Source organism: Pseudopipra pipra, chromosome 4 (genome assembly GCF_036250125.1).
Source record: "Pseudopipra pipra isolate bDixPip1 chromosome 4, bDixPip1.hap1, whole genome shotgun sequence".
In the NCBI taxonomy this organism is placed as follows: Eukaryota; Metazoa; Chordata; class Aves; order Passeriformes; family Pipridae; genus Pseudopipra; species Pseudopipra pipra.
The window spans coordinates 12,365,541-12,381,966 of NC_087552.1; the positions used below are offsets into that span (position 1 = coordinate 12,365,541).

At 37.0% G+C, this 16,426-nt stretch overlaps 1 protein-coding gene across 1 annotated transcript in view; it reads left to right on the plus strand.

Annotated features, from left to right (window-relative positions):
• Window positions 1-16,426, plus strand: part of MGAT4D (MGAT4 family member D) — a 36,295-nt gene that overhangs the window by 6,460 nt on the left and 13,409 nt on the right. Inside the window, exons 2-7 of the mRNA XM_064651581.1 lie at window positions 3,893-4,054; window positions 6,733-6,873; window positions 8,648-8,781; window positions 10,893-10,939; window positions 13,419-13,532; window positions 14,814-14,889. Coding sequence (XP_064507651.1) covers window positions 3,893-4,054; window positions 6,733-6,873; window positions 8,648-8,781; window positions 10,893-10,939; window positions 13,419-13,532; window positions 14,814-14,889 — 674 coding nt within the window. The remainder of the gene's footprint in view (window positions 1-3,892; window positions 4,055-6,732; window positions 6,874-8,647; window positions 8,782-10,892; window positions 10,940-13,418; window positions 13,533-14,813; window positions 14,890-16,426) is intronic.

The following is a 16,426-nucleotide window of genomic DNA, read 5'->3' on the forward strand; positions in this document are numbered from 1 at the left end:
AGTGAGCAGTGGGTCCAAGCACGGAGTATGACAAGAACTTTTGCAGTTAGTGTGCTTATATAATTTTCTTTTGAGGCCATTAACCAAAATTCATTTGCTAAAAGAAAGGGTCTTTAAGTACAATAAACAGTGTAGCGTGTAATCAAAAAATAGGAACAAGACTCCCTGCTAGGTTTTAGAGTGCTTTCTTCCCTCCTTTATGCCACTCCCAATTTTCTTTTTATTTTCTTTTCTCTTTGAATGCTAGGAAGAGATAGTTATGAATTGTTCCACAGCTCTTAGATATTGCCAAAAATAATTAATGAAACTCTAAGCACTTATGATAATAGAGGAAGTGTGTGCATGTGGAGCAAAGAGAAATAATCAGTCAGCTTTTAGAATGAGTATTTGCTTTAGAGATTAGTATTCTTTCTAAACAGTTTCAATTTCCAGTGCAGAAAGTATATATATGTATGCATTAGGAGATGACACAAGATTGCATTGAAAACCATTTTAAGTGTTGCTAGCTGAACATTACAGTAGCCATAAGAATACATGAAAATGTGTAGTTAACAGTTGGAGGAAATGCTACAGTAGAGCTAAAAATTCATTGCAAAAGCTTTGAGTTGGCTGGGTCCTTTTTTCCTCCCATGGCTAGTAGCTCACGAAGTCTTTACCTTCATTTTCTTTTTGTATTTTTGCCATAGGACCTCATCTTGCTTTTATTCTGACATTCCTTGTTGCTGATAGAACCATTGATAGACAAAGCATTGCCACATTAGGCTATTGCTGAGCACAGAGTGTTTCGTGATATGTCCAAAGCTGCTTCTCCCTGGTCCTCCCTGTCAGAGAGCCATGTTTGTAAAAACACCCTTTTTTCTTTCTAAGCAATCTATTGCAAGCAGCTGTTTTAGTTCTGTGTAGAAAGGAGCAACATTTTACACACACACACACACACACACACACTTCATTTAAACCTAATGACTGTTCAAATATTTGGAGTATTTAGCTTCATACTGCTTTCCAAACACACATTTTTTGCCAAGGGTTTAGTAATAGTATTGCTCATTTACATGTGCTCTAATAACACTTAGATCATTTAGTGTTCTATTTCAAACTATATATTTTTATAATAAATTCATCCTTTGCTAAGGGTGAGTGAATATTATGTTACTTTTGTCAAACCCTTGCTTCCTCTTCTATCGAAATCAAGTGAGATAAGTGACTAATAAGAGACTTGTTCTCCTAACTGAACAGAGGCTTCAATTCTAAAAGACTTAAAAGTGTAATGTTCTGGCCTGAAGAAATAGATGAGGCTGATTTACAAATACCATCTTCTCTGGATGTGCTGAGTGATAGTTGAGTATTGACCTTTTATTTGCCAGAGGCATCTATGATATTTTGGTAGGCTCACCTGTAAGTAAGCAAATAAAACTATAATTGCTTGGTGCTTGCCAAAATGTCAGCATAGCAGTGATACCTGTGGTTTTGAGTCACACTGACACTGCGTAGCTGAAAGAATTGTGAAGAGGCTGACTATGATGTTATAATTCAGCTGCAATTTCTTTACTGATTCCTTCTACAATGCAGTTGTACCGAGGGGAATTTTAACTTGGTGTGACAAAATCTTATGCTATTACAGCACTGGAAATGTCAATGGAACAACACTTTCCAGCATTTAATTATAAAGCACCTCCACTACCAAATGATCGACTCCATTTTCAGAAGCAGTAAGTTGTGTCCTGTGATACCATGTACTTGTCTTAAGATTGTGGGCTTGCTCTTTGTTGTTTGCATCTTCCCAGGAACTTTACTGCAAGTTAAACCTCCACTTTTTATTGCTGCTTTTATTAGGTAACTCCTAATAAAGGCAATTGGAAATTAAAGAAAAATGCACATTCATTACTATATCTAGTTTACACCTTGGAATTAGTCTTGAAATTGGAAGATAAATCTCCACTATGTTTATATGTGCTGATGTTCTATCTGGAATCACTTTCTTGCTATGAAAACAGTATAATGAATATCTATCAGTCACCTAAATCAGCTTAAACCTGCTGTTTTCATTTTATTCATATATGTTCTAAAGAAAAAAAGCTAAAGGTTGGATTTGGGTTGTGGCATTGGAAACAGAGCTACCAAAGAAAAGCACAATAAGAAAGTGCATTCCTATATGATAGTTGATGAATGGGATCTTTCTTAAGTCTTCTAATAATTTAGCTTCTTCGGGGTTCTAGCTCTGTAGTCTGATGCCTCATGAGAGATTTCTGTTGGAAATCTATTTTAATCTATTTTAAGTTGTTTAAAGACAGACGCCGAATCTGTTTTGACCTTCCATTTTTTATTTTTAATTTATTCACTGATTTTTTTGGGGAAGCCCACCTCAATAAAGTAGAACTTCCTTGTTGCATGCAGCTGAAATAATCCAGTTTCCCCCTTCCTTCAGCAATGATGAATTTATGTTCACAGCTGCCTAGTACAGAATACTCATAGATATGAATGCCTGTCTTGCAAGTCAAAACATTTTTAAGAGTGTCAGAACATTTTAGGAAGCATTCATTTTATGGGCATTTTACTAAACCTACTTTAAGATTTTAGTGAGGCCAATAATGATAATACAGATCATACGTTTACTTCTTTTTTTTTTTTAACTACTTTCTTCCTAGATGTTTTAAACTTCAGTGTCTTCAAATCATAAATTTAATTATTAAATTAAGAACTTGTGTTTACTGCAAATGAAAGCCCCTGCTTATCCAAAACGCAAATTAATTCCTGTTTGAAATGCCTCTGCAAATCCTCACAAATTTGTATTACCTGTCCATTATGATCTTAGTCTCTTTTACAGGCTAGAATTCCCAGGAATTCACTTTTCCAGAGAGACAATGGTGGGTCCTAGAAAATGAGGCCTGCCACAGGATGGGACTCAGCACAGTCCACAAACAGAATGGGAGAAGTGTCTAAATAACACCATTTAACTAAAAAAACCCCATCAAACCAAACAATTAAAAGAAGCAACATTACAAAACATTTTTAAATGAATCAGGATTCCCCTTCTACTTTCTTTACTCTCTATTGCAAAGTGGGTGACATTATTGGAGTGCTGCTTTGTATTAATTTTAATAAGTCTAACAGTCTTTGTTCATATGACAATGAGGCAGTGAATGCTCCAACAGATATGAATCTCATATACCATCTGTGATAACTGAGAAGTTCTGACATCACCTCCTTCTTAGGAAAGTGGATCTTCTTTAAACATAACACTGATATCATCCTAGAATACTGTGTAGAATGGCAGAGGTGTGTGATAAGTGTGACCGAGTACAGTCACATCACTAATGTTGATGTAATTGTAGAGTATTTAATCAAAGGTGGGCTCTATATTATGAAGGTGTCCTTCGTGCCTGAGCACAGTTTCAGTTGTTATCTGATTAAATATATCCAGGAGTTCGAGTAACTATCTTTACTAATAGTTGTTTATACACTCCAGACACTTTTTGAGTCATAGGTGAAGACTAAATACCTACATTTTGGTCATAATAGTGGTTGGTAAAAAGCATAAACTGTTACATAATTATACTTTCCAATGTGAAAAGGGTCATCAAGACTTGTAGCTTGGTGAAATACATTGTTTGCCTTACCAGATAGCACCTTCCCCTGCAACTCACAGATTTGCACTGACTTTTTTCTTATTGTGGATTTCTGATTTTTAGTTTTGTCTTCAGTGAAAGCCTTTACCCAGCTGTGCTCCCTAAACTGTGCCTTCTTAACACTCTTCCAGACTTCTTCGCATGAATAAAATTTATTATTGTTTATACCCTTCTGGTACTGTCATCTTCTGGACTGTCTCCGATTCTTTAGCTTTATTCCATCATATAAATTACCTCTTTGAAAAGAAATTATGTTCTCACTGCAGGAAATGACTTAGACACATATGAAAGCCAATTTCTAGAACTTCGGCAAAGACTATTGTATGTTGAAAAGGAAAATAAAAGAAGATCACACGAACTGAGCAGTGCCCTCGATGAAATTAGACGTATAGTTGCAACAAGAGCAAACTTGACAACGAATCTTACAGGTCTGTATGTATAAAAATGTCTGTGTTAACAGTTCGGTTTTGTGTGCTCATGTTTATAACTGGCACGGGGAGAAAAATCATTGGTTTGATTATATTAGCATTAAGTAGAGGGTTCTACTTTTGAAGAAAAGGCTGGGGGAGCAATTCCTGTTTGAAATGCCTCTGCAGATCCTCACAAATTTGTATTACTTGTGCATTTTAAACAGGATTTTATGATTGGTAAGTAAGTGATCAAATAAGGAGATAAATAAAAGGGGGCACACTGGGCTGCAGTGGTGTCATTGTGGCAAAGCTGTTTATATTGCTGAACAAGATTATTACAGTCCTTATCCCTCTCTTGCTGCCAACCACAGAGCAGTGAATAAGCTATTTTTACCAGCTTTTACTGTGCCAGTACACCCTCTTTTTATGAGGGCTGTGTTCTGACCTGGAAGGCAGGTACACCTCCTCAGATGTTCCACACTTTCCAGGTGGAGTGACTTTTTGAAGGGCTGGGCACCGAGGTGCATGTGTGGGTGTGCAGTCTCATGTCAGCAGGCAGATCACATCCGTGTTTGCTGAACCCAGGAGTTGGGAAGCCCCATGAGGACTTGCTGGCTAGATACAGCCCAAGAGTGTCCCTGCTAGAATTCATCTTGCAAGCAGTTAGTTAATAATCAGAAGGAAAATGTGAATGCTTGTAAGTGTTGCCAGTTAAAACTTTTATTTGGGGGGAGGAGGGTAGGGCATGTCTCTGCCCCCTTTTTTGTGGCTTTTTCTGGGGGGGGGCTTTTTGGGGCTTTTGGGAATTTTTTTGAGGGACAGCAACATGCAGTTAAGTTTAGTGATGTGGCTTCTTCCCACTGTTTAACTTCTTAGTTACCTTGCCTTACAGGCTGTTGTACATCTCCATCTATATGCACATTGTAGTTGCATACAATAGATTGACAGTTTGATCCCATCCCCTAAAATAAGTGATGTAGTTGTGTGTGATCTGCCTTCCTCCCAAATTCAGATTGAAAGACCTGCTAGAAGACCTACTTCCCTGGGGAGAGAAAGGAAACTAGAATAGGCATCTCTGTGCTGGAGGCATTTCACAGTACACCCCAACTTCAGAAAGAGTTTGGGTGATACTGAAAACTGCCATCTAAAAATCCTTATTTTCATTGAGTACAGTAGGCTGGTAATCAGATTAAAATAGGGAATTAACCAGGATTTTTACAGGGGAAGAAGGAACAAAGGTGCGTTTCTTCTTTGTATGGTCAGATTTGTTTCTTATCCTGTTATTCCCTGCCAGTTTTTGTCTGTTTATTCAATGTTAATTCAGTGGGACTGTTCAGATGTGCATAAACAAACAGCTGAGTGTTGACAGGATTGTGGCCTTACAAGCTTTAGAATAGAGCCACGTTGGCAGCCACCAGTAGCCAACATACAGTTATTGCCTAAAGCACATAATAGCAGTAGAGAAGACCTCAAGTTCCCCTTCCCTCTTAATTCACACTGGGGCCAGCTGAATATCAGAAAGTATTAAAGCTGTCAGTTCACAGGATTTAAAGCAGAAATTTCTTAAAATCACTGAATAATTTTCCTTTTGTTTTTACTTGCCCTTCTCCTTCTCATTCCAGCCAAGTTTTATTGTACAACAAAAATGGAAACGTTTCTATGTAGCAAAACTCCTGTATATTTAATGGTAAAACAGAGTGGGAGGAGTTGTGGGTCTCTCTTTCATACACAAATGTCTGGGCGTTATATATACATATAACCACACACACATACATACATACATATATATATATATGGTTGTTTGGGGTTTTTATAAGCTGTTTTTTCTAGGGCTGGGAATCTCTGAGTTCTAATTTTCAGTGGGAATACTTCTTGGAAGTTGAAAAACTTAAAATATTTCCCATTCAGTAAGGCTCTGTCTTTGTTGATCTAAGCTGAGTGAATAAGGCTGATGGTGGTTGTTTGTGAGACTTGTATGTCACTTTGAAAGGTGGTAAAGTTTGGGAATTATCTTAGATGCATTTTTTTTAGGAAAAGTAACTTTCCATCCGAGTCAAAAGACCTTCTATTGCTTTCATCTTTATTTTAAACAGGTAAAGAAAAAAGATTTCTCTTACCTACTACAGTCTTTGGTTTCTTGAATACTTTCTAAAGGCCTTTATATGGCTTCTTTTTGCCATAGGACTTTTTGTAACCTGAGAACTTCTGTTTGAGCCTTGAGAACCACCATGTGTTATATTTTAGGGAAAGCATTTAAGTTTATTATGTAATTAAGAAGGTTATTTATCAGAATCTGTGTTTCTTTTCATTTAAAAAATTGCTTGACAACTATGTAAAAAACCCCAAACCAGTTTTTTTTTACTGCTGCTTTTAAAATCACTGCTTGTTGTGTTGTAAGGTGGCTCAGTCCTGCAAGTGTTTAATCGTAGGAAAATGTGGACTCAGTTCCCAGGATGTTCAAGCTTGGAGTTCTGCAGCATCACCTGGGTGGGAGGAAATTGTGCTGGGCAATTCTCAGTTTAATATAGTGTAATATATATGACATATAATTGCTTCTGAGGAATAGTTCTGATTTAATAACCTTGCTTGTGGTAATCTGCCAGTGCTCAGTTGAGCAAAACAGTTGAAAAAAAAAAGGCTTCACTGCTGGCTTTTTATTTTATCTGTATCTGTGGATTTGTTGTTTTTTTTTTTAGATGATATGAAGTTGAAAATAGTAAACCTCCCAAGAAAACTCCCCATGCATCTCACAAACATGCACTACTATCTACCTCACCTTCGAGAATATGAAGATGGAATTTTCCCAAATGTTATTTTTGGGCAACAGAGAACAGGAGGTGGGAAATTTGGTTTGGCTTATATTTTCTATATGTTTGTATTTTATATTAAATTCTAGCAATGAAGCATACTCAAAAGTTTGGAGTGGGTTTTCTCCTTTAACTTAACAATGTGGCCAAGCTGAATTAATTTTAATGGAGATTGCAAAAGTACTCATCCCTATTTAAAATCTTTACCTCAGAGTATTCGGAAAAGCTTTTCAAATATCAAGAAAAACAGTCATAACTGAAAAACAATATTATTTTTTGTTTTAATCATTTGTTCTTATGGCTAAGATGCATTAGCTGACATTTTTCACCCGCAAAATTAGTATGAATGAGGAAGCCAAGGTGAATTTATAATGCAGTCCATTTGCCAATGAGAGATGCAAATGGAAAGGTGATGTGATAATTTAAAGGATGTTAATATATCTTCAGTGTAATTTTTCATCCACATGAGAAATCAGCTGACACCTGCAGAAATCATAATGAATTTCAGTGAACTATAATACAAGTTATAAAGTTACATCTTCTCTTAACTGTCATGTGACAGGTAAAAGGAGTATTCAAAAGCAGTAAGCAAAGAAGGAACTAGTCAACCATTTTGCTGAGTTTTGTGTTTTCTTTAAATTTTGATTTTTCTCTAGGGTGATTTTATATAAAGAAACACTTGGCAGCACTTTTGATTTAACTAAAAAACTCCAAACCCTTGGCCATGCCCATGACAATGGATAACTTTCTACAGACTTCTCATTAGTAGGTGTACAACAATTAGCTGTATCAGTGTGATCCTGTGTTGTAGTTCTCACTGGAGTGCCCATAAATCAGTGTCACTAATAAAAGAATGATCCATGTTTAATTTTTTTTATTATTTGTGCATGAAATATCACAATAGCAAGACTGCAGTTTAATAAGGACAGGTTGACCTTCAGTGTGTAAAACCCCAGTGGTTTAGCAGGATATGTTCTGGGAAGGAACACTGGAACTTAGGCATTTTTGAGCTGACACTGGCATGGATATTAAAGTCTGGAGCAAGTCACTAGTTGCACCTACTCCATTCTTCTAAAATCTGCTGCTTTCTTACCAACCTCCTCAGATTTAGGTGAATAGAAATCATCTGCAAGGACTAAGATTCCATAGGTTTACTGAGCTATGTTTGGCCACTGATTTAGGTAATGCCCATATGCATCCTGCAGATGCATCCTGCTTACAGTCTGATGATGTAATACAGCATAGGTGGAACCTTTGCCAGAGACAATTTCATCGCCTTTGTTTTAAATAACAATAATATCTAAGTTTCTTTCCTCTTATTACTGATTCTATGGAAACCATTGATGCATATCAATCAAGCTGCTCAGCAAGATGTTTGAATTTGATTCCTTCTGAGATACATACACAGCGTTCACTTCCTGTGAGAGCCTGTTCACTGGAACAGTTCTGGTTTAATCCTTACTACTTAGATCTCCAAAGCAAAAGTAACCACTTATTTTGCAATACTCACTTTTAAAACTCAGTAGCAGGCACCTATGTGTTTGCCAGAGGTAGTAGTATCCCCAGGTTCCAAAATGTTGACACTCTACAGAGTGTAGGGCTGGTGCTTATAACACAGACACGTGGGTGTCTGACCGAAACTTAGCTGGAGGTGTCTCTCCTTCCAAGTAGTAAAGCAAATGCTGTCACGGTGCTAAGGGAATACTGTCACCAAATGTCATGGTCACATCAAAATTAAAATGTAATTTCCCTTTCCTTTTACTTGACTTAAAATTACGTGACTTGAGGCCTTCTCTCTTCGCAGTCTCACTGGTGATGGGTATTCCTACTGTGAAAAGGGAAAAGAAAAATTACCTGATTAGTACACTGCATTCCCTACTGCAGGGACTTTCTGAAGAGCAAGAGAAGGACTGTGTAATAATCATCTTTGTAGCAGAGGTAAGTTTGCATGGAAAGGAGCAGTATGCTGATAGAAAGACAATATGGAGATTTATGTCTTAGTGTAATAATGTAGGAAAGGCTGCAAAATAATGTTACCTGGGCCTTTGGGAGGGATTTCTTCAGGCCTGGGGGAGATGGTGAGCAGCTGGTGCCTTAATGTTCATATGTGGAAAAAACCCTGTAACTCAGAGGATCGAAGGGTAAAAAGTCACATTACATTTACAGAAACAGTTGTTGAGTCAGATTTTTCAATAAAACCATATGAACTCATTATTTATCTCTGAAAGTAAGGTATTCTGCTTTCGGAATGAAATGTAAATCCTCCACAGAAGAGTTCCATAGAACTTGAAGAAAGGAAACTTAATCAGTCTAAAAAATGTTCAGATTATCTATCTTCTAGTTTGATATCATATATCTTGCAAAGGTCATGTTAGAGCCTTCTGCATGCCTTTTGACATTTTATGTGCCAAAGAAGACTGTTCAGACACTTGATCGGTTCCATGTTTGGGAAAGTAAACGGGGCTCAAGGTAAAATATTAGAGCTAAATGCTTTTTTTTTCTTATTCCAATATGTCTTGATCATATTAGAAAAAAAGCTACAGAAGGGAATTAGCTAGTCATAGATTCTTGCAGGTAAATGACTGTGCAGTTATTCAGACTTCATATTTTTAATTCATGTTTCTTTATCCTTCCATGAGCAACATTAAATTCATACATGTATTCATTAACAGTTACAGTTTGCTTTTTTTTAGTTCAGTCACCACTTTTGCAGCTGTAATATTGTCAAAGAGAACATAGTTCACTTTAGTAAGTTATGTCATGACTTCCACTTTTCTGTTTTGATCACAGTGATAAGTATATAGGATGAATTTTACTGGCTGTAGTTCCCCTTGAGCATAGTTTTCAGGAGCTGAACTTATTTTACAGTTGGTATTTCCCAGTGAAGAGCCCTGGCAATGATGAGCTTTCCCAAGCTGCCATTCAGATAAATGTTTTATTACAGGGCTTCAGAGGGTTCTGTGAGTTTTTGAGGGTTAACTTCTGAATAGTGGAGAGTCCTAACGTGACACTTTAAACAAACAGCAGGTCTGGTTGTAGTAACATAGTCCACATCAGCCAATTTAGGATTAAACTGCCATTGTAGGAATTATTCTCCCCTTTATCCCATCCCCAAAGTCACATTCTCGCAGCTTCCATTTTTCAGCCATGCACTAAATTGGAGCAGCTTGATTGTGCTGATATGAGAGGGGATAAGAACATCTATTATGAGAGGAGGGCAGGTGAATCTACACCTTCCTTTTTCTCCAAATGTCTCAAAAGATTGAGTTAAATGTTTATATCATGGGTTAAGTCATAGTAACTTATTGACTGAAAGTGAGTTGTAAGTTCTGGGTATTTTTTTTCTTATTGTAGCTCTTTGCTTACCATTTCACCTTGGTTTTACTTATTGTGTATTTTAAAAAAAAATCTGAACTGCTAAGACACATATTGTGTTGCTTTGGAAATCACATCCATAAAACTTTGCACTCTTTAATGTAGTTAGCAGATGTGTTTTGCACACCGAAACTGTTACCTTTATGAAACAGCAGTAATGAATAAGTATGTCCTCAAAATTTCTAAAGAGCCCTAAGTTTGTTATATTAGGAAGAAACTAACTAAAATTTTAAGTACTGCTAGCTTTAGAATATTTTGCTTAGGTGATTTTTCTCAACAGCATCAGGCCTCTTTTGTGATTTTTGGATGATTAACCTGAAGCAGCTCTTTTTACTGACATTTCTATGACTGTGCTTTTCTGGCATAATTGAAAGCTGTAGAACAGAATTTATGCAGAAAATGGCCTGGCCTCCTGCAAGAACAGTGAAAAACAAAATGCAGAACCCACAGCTGGAGATGGTTCACTTTTGCATTCAAGTACATTGAAAGTTCAATTGGTTTGAAAAGCCCATACTGTCCTTTCGTAGAAATTCTACTGTAAAGTAACGTGTTTGTTTGGAAGGAAAAGAAATAGAGAATAAAAGTGAAGTGTTTGCGTATAAATATTCCCTACAAAAGGTTGTTTAATACAAAAATAGGTGACTTGAAATGAAATGCACCCTTCTTTTCTTTAGGTGAATACAGACTATGTTAAGAGTGTTGCAGAAAGTGTTAAAACCAGGTAAGTCCTATAGAATGTAACATCCAACAGTGAGTTTTTTTGAAAGAAAAATTATTGAAAAAATTAGAACATTTCAGCTGAAATGGAACTGCTAAATAATGAGGCAAAGGTTCACTCTTGGTATGTGTGCCATAACACACTGTCAAACAAAAACTTCAGAACAGAAGGATGTATATCAGTTTATTTTCCATTTTTTATTTCATAAATATGCTTTAACTAACCGGCTTAAATCTCTGATAAGTATTTACTTGAGCCCAGGTCTTTTCCCCATGAAATTAATGATGCAATTCACACACCTGAGGCTACATACCTTAGATCCCCACTGACTACACAAGCCTGCAATGTATTCTGATGTCTGTCATAGAATCATTTAGTTTGGAAAAGACCTGTAAGATCACTTGAGTTCAACCATTAGCCCAGCACTGCCAGCACTAAACTATGTCCACAAGTGCCACATCTACATGTTTTCCAGGTGTCTTTGTTTCCTTGTTTGACTACTTTTTTTTTGGGGCAGCAAATGGATTACCTCTATAATCTTTAATACTATTATATGATGGGTAACATGAGAAGGGTATTCTTTGCCATGCCAAATTATTGTAAGAGCTATGAAATGAAAGCTTGGTTCCCACTGCAGTTCTGCTTGCTCTTATCTTCCCTCCCCATAAATGTTTACAGCATTGTACGTGTTAAAAACTGCAGAGCAACTTCAGAGGAACTACTAAATTAAAATGTTTGGGGAAAAAAATACACTCATTGGTAGATTTTTGTCTTTATAAGTGCTGCTTTTAAGAAATAGTATGGTATAGCTAGCATTCACAAAACAGATGAGGCTAAAAGGCCCTGAAGGGCAGTGGACTGAAAGAAGAAAGAGTTGAAATCTGCACTGTGCTGCAGTACTGGTGTTGCTGGTTTCTTTGATGCACAGGCTTATTGGTGAATTGGTTACCCTGACAGAACCCCTCTTTGGCCAATATTTGAAGTGAAACAACCTTTCCCCTCACTCCTTTGAAATGCCTACAAGAGAGTTCTCAATCTTTGCATTAATATTTTATTAGAATTATAGAATCATTTAGGTTGGAAGAGACTTTTAAAATTGAGTCCAGCCGTTAACCCAGCATTACCAGACCCACCGCTAAACCACGTCCCCAAGTGCCACATCTACACGTCTTTTAAATACCTCCAGGGATGGTGACTCAACTGCTTCCCTGGGCAGCATGTTCCAATGCTTGATAACCCTTTTGGTGAAGAAATTTTTCCTAAGACCCAATCTAAACCTGCCCTGGTGCAACTTGAGGCCATTTCTTCTTGTCCTGTTGCTTGTGAAAAGAGATGGACACCCGTGCAAAACAACCAACAAATAATAAAAAAAAAATCGAACAAGTTGCCCTTTTTCTTCGCTTTTGAGGCTTTTCTGCACATCCTGCTGCACTCTAGGGTTTCCCACACTGCATTTAGGGTGTAGGTTTCCCCCAGAAGACTCCTCGTGCTGAGCCTGTTGGTTAAGTAATACCCATTGCTTCCTGCCTCCAGAGGGTTTATCTCAGCTGGGAATACTGCAGCAAGGACAAGGGTAAGAGGCATTTCTCCTCAGCACTGTTGGGCACTGCTAAGGTACAATACTTACAGCAGTTTGAGCACTTCGATAATTTTTTCTATTTCTTCATGGCTTTAGAAAAAATTATTGCAGTGTAAATGCTTTGCCAGAGTTACACGGTAAGAGGTTTTTTTTTTTCCATAATGCTTTTACTCTGATGTGCTTAATTTTTAGTGTTGTTTTTTTTCATTAATCATAGGAAATGTGAAACTCAGTTCTGAAAGCTCTTTATTTCTGCGATCCTATACTTTGTTGCATTGGAGTTTGTTTGTTGGGTTTGGTTTTGGGGTTTTTTTGTGGGTTTTTTGGTGTTTGTTTTTTTTTTTTTCCGTGAAGAGAGGGAGATTTGACTTCCAGGCTTGACTCTTAAAGTAGACTACACATTTTTTCAATGACTTTTTAAAGGGAAAATTTAATCCTTGGAGCAGAGACTAGACCCCAACCAAACCCCTGCTCTGGACAGTATAATTCTGGCTAGGATGTGGAATTATAATTGGAGCAAGGGTAAGGAAACTTGGAGCTCTCACACAAGGGGGAACAGTTGTGTGTCGTTCTGAATAGTGGATTTAGTCATGAGTTACTGCTGCATTTTGGCAATTATCTCAGGATTGTTAGTAAGCATCTATAGATGCAGGAGGGGCAGGATTTTTGAGACACACTTCTCTCCAGTGTTTTCTGAGACTTTGAGTTACTGAGCTGTCTGTTCTGATGGTGGTCAAAGACCACTTCTTGATTCCAAATTTGCAGTCTATGTGACTTAGTTTCTTTGCTGGAGTTGTGAATTCCACTTGTGTGGGAGCAGACCTGATTCTGGGGAGCTTCTGTCTATGGTTGCCCTCAGAAGTCTTTTTGAGGAATGGAGTCTCACAAAGATTCTTCTCACAGCTTTCCCAGAGAAATCCAGTCTGGAGTCCTAGAGGTCATTTCTCCTCCTGCTTCTTATTATCCAGATCTTTCCAACCTGAAAAAAACATTTGGGGATTCTGAGGACAGAGTAAGGTAAGATGGCTGTATAATACCCAAGAACTTTTGCTAAGAGTAAAAAATGAAAAATTCTGCAAAAGTCAGTGTGGTTGAGCTGATAATGCTCTCCTGTTTCAGAGCTAATGGATCTCAACTGTAACTTTAAAAAAAAATTGTTACACAAGCAGATCTTGAGAAAAGCTATGCTGCACATCAGCTTCAGGGTGAAAGCCAAGGCTTCTCCTTTGGGTCTTGACTCTGGGCATCCCATGAGTTTTAAATCAGATGGATAATGCCAAAAGGCATTATCTGAGCATAAAGGAAACAAAACAGGAAAATCTTTCATGTGATGCATATGGGAGAGGCTCTGTGAACACACAAAGGAAACCCCATGTGGCCCCCTAGCTAACTACTGACAACTACTGTGGGTTTAATTAGTGACCTAACTTTTGGGGATCACATACATTTTATCTACTGTTAATGCATCCTAACTGGTGATTTCATTCACTCACATGCCCCAAATTCACTGAGACAGAGATTATAACCTAAAAAAACCCCATTGATTTGTTGGAGGAAAGTAATTTTCTTTCAATCAACAATAAATAATTTGTCAGAAGCCACTGCAACAAAGCAGCAAGAGACCTGCAGTACTGAGAGTTTAGGTTGGAGGAAATCAGCAAGTGTATGTATGCTTGTGTTTTGGCTTTATAGATAAATCTTATGTGTTTCAGAGCATAAACACGTTTAAATACTTAACTTTCAGATATGATTAAAATCAGATACACTTTTATGTTATTTGAATACTGTTAAATTACTCTCTAGTCTTTCAGCATAGATTATCAAACATCAACTTTGTCCTCTCGTAAAATGACAGACTGTCCAAAGTCTCTGTTTATATTTAAAACGGAAAATTAAGTTTATCAACCTGCTTTTGTGCTGTTCATAAGTAAAAGCACTTTGTTTTTAATTTTAGAATAATCCATATGTGTTTACTGTTCATAATATAAGGAGTAGAATCATTTAAGTCAACTGACATGAATAAACTTGTTAGACATTTTGTTTCAGGCTCCATTGATGGAGATCAAAATTTTTTGCTTAGTTAATGTTAACATTTATGGGAAAGTCAAATGATATATAAATGTTTACACTGATTGTAGAGAAATGTTTTTTTCACTTAACTATGGGTTAGAATACTCAGCCTTACAATTTCACTGTAGAGGAAAAAAAAACTGCAGAGCATTAGAAATGCTTTTATTATAGAAATAACTCTCGCAACCCCCCTGAAAAACTTATCAGAATTTGCTGCTTATGTTTAAGGTGGAGAACTAAACAGAATTTGGATTACAGCTTTTTAATGCTATATGCCCAACCTAAGGGAACATTGTATTTACAGGTATGTCTCTATTATCATTAAATAGCTGCAATGCATTTGTACTGATTATTAGGTTTGGCAATTTTAATTTTTGTTAAAAGCCTCAATAAAACCAGAAGCCTGTTGTAATTTTCTGTGTGTTTTACCTGTGCTCTTTACAAGCATCTGCGTATTTCTGTGTTTATATTCATCTTGTGGCCAGGTACTATTTGATTAAATCCATCTGTACCTTCTTGTTGTTTGTGAGGTTGAATAGCAAGGTAACTGAAGCATGAAGGCCTTATTTGATTAGGTTAAGAAAGTCAGAGTTTAATGTCTCTTTACTTAGTGCAGCAAGGCAAAATTGTGGTGGTAGGTCCAGATTGTAGCCCAGATCCCAACAAACCAGAATCTCTCAGATAGGGAAACACACCGGTATAGCAATACTGGAGTTAAGGTTAAACTACACATTGGTACAGATCCTAATTTCTGCAGAAGACTTAGTCTTAGACTTTAAGATCTGCATGCATTCAGGCTTAGCTTTAGCCATCATTCTAAATTTTCCTAATTTTATCAGAGCTGTTCAATAATGGAAGAGATCCATAAAATTTTCACATAGCTTAGAAAGCTGTCAAGAAAGCTCAGAAGAGGGTTTTGCTTGGTTCTTAGTTTTCCTGGGTCTTCTGCTCCAGACACTATCACATAAGGACATCACAGGATTCCTGGAAGCAGAAGAAGAGAAGACTGCAGGAGCAGGCATCTCATGCGGTTCTTGTCAGGATTTAAACACAAACACGTTTGAGCTGGGCTACCTAAGAGTCCATGCTGTGTTCTAGAATGTGGCATAGGTGCTCAGAAGGCAGGAGGAAAAGAAAAATGTTGTGTTTTGAACAGTTCAGGTTTAGTGGAAAAGGAAGTATTTTCCTGTGGCTTTTGTATATTTTTAAGAACAGTACCCAAGTTTACTAAGTGTAGACTAGAGCATTAAGGTATAGGAAACCCAGTGAAGTGAAATGTTAAGATGCTGCCAGGTATTTGATGTCCTTTCCTGTTACACAGGTCTACAAGCATTCATGTTTGCATGGCAATGACTTACTTACGTATTTGTATTTTTACAGAGATTTGAGAACATGAATTTTCTTATCTGAGACAGTATATAACGACTGTATAAGTTATATTGAACTGTTTTATTCAGAGCAAAGCCTGGGTTCTGATGGTTGTGTGGGAGTTATGCCTACATTCAGAATTTTCTTTAAAAGAAACTGTACTTTCCTTATACCATTCCTACTATATCTACTTCTTCATTTTTATGTCCAGCCTGCAGTTGCTTCTGTAGCACTGATGCTGTTCTGTCCCAAAAATACTTTGTAGAGTACAGCTGAAAAGAATGAACACTTGCTGCCATAAAATCAGGATGATCTCCTTCTATTTGGAAGTCTTGTATTAAAGGAAAGCAGATAACTTAAAAATACTTTTCCTTAGGCTGCTACAAAGATTTACTTCAGTAGTCTTAAGCAAAACTTTCACTAGCTAAGATTTTATTTATTGTTTTGTCAAGAATGGTATAGTTTGGGTGACT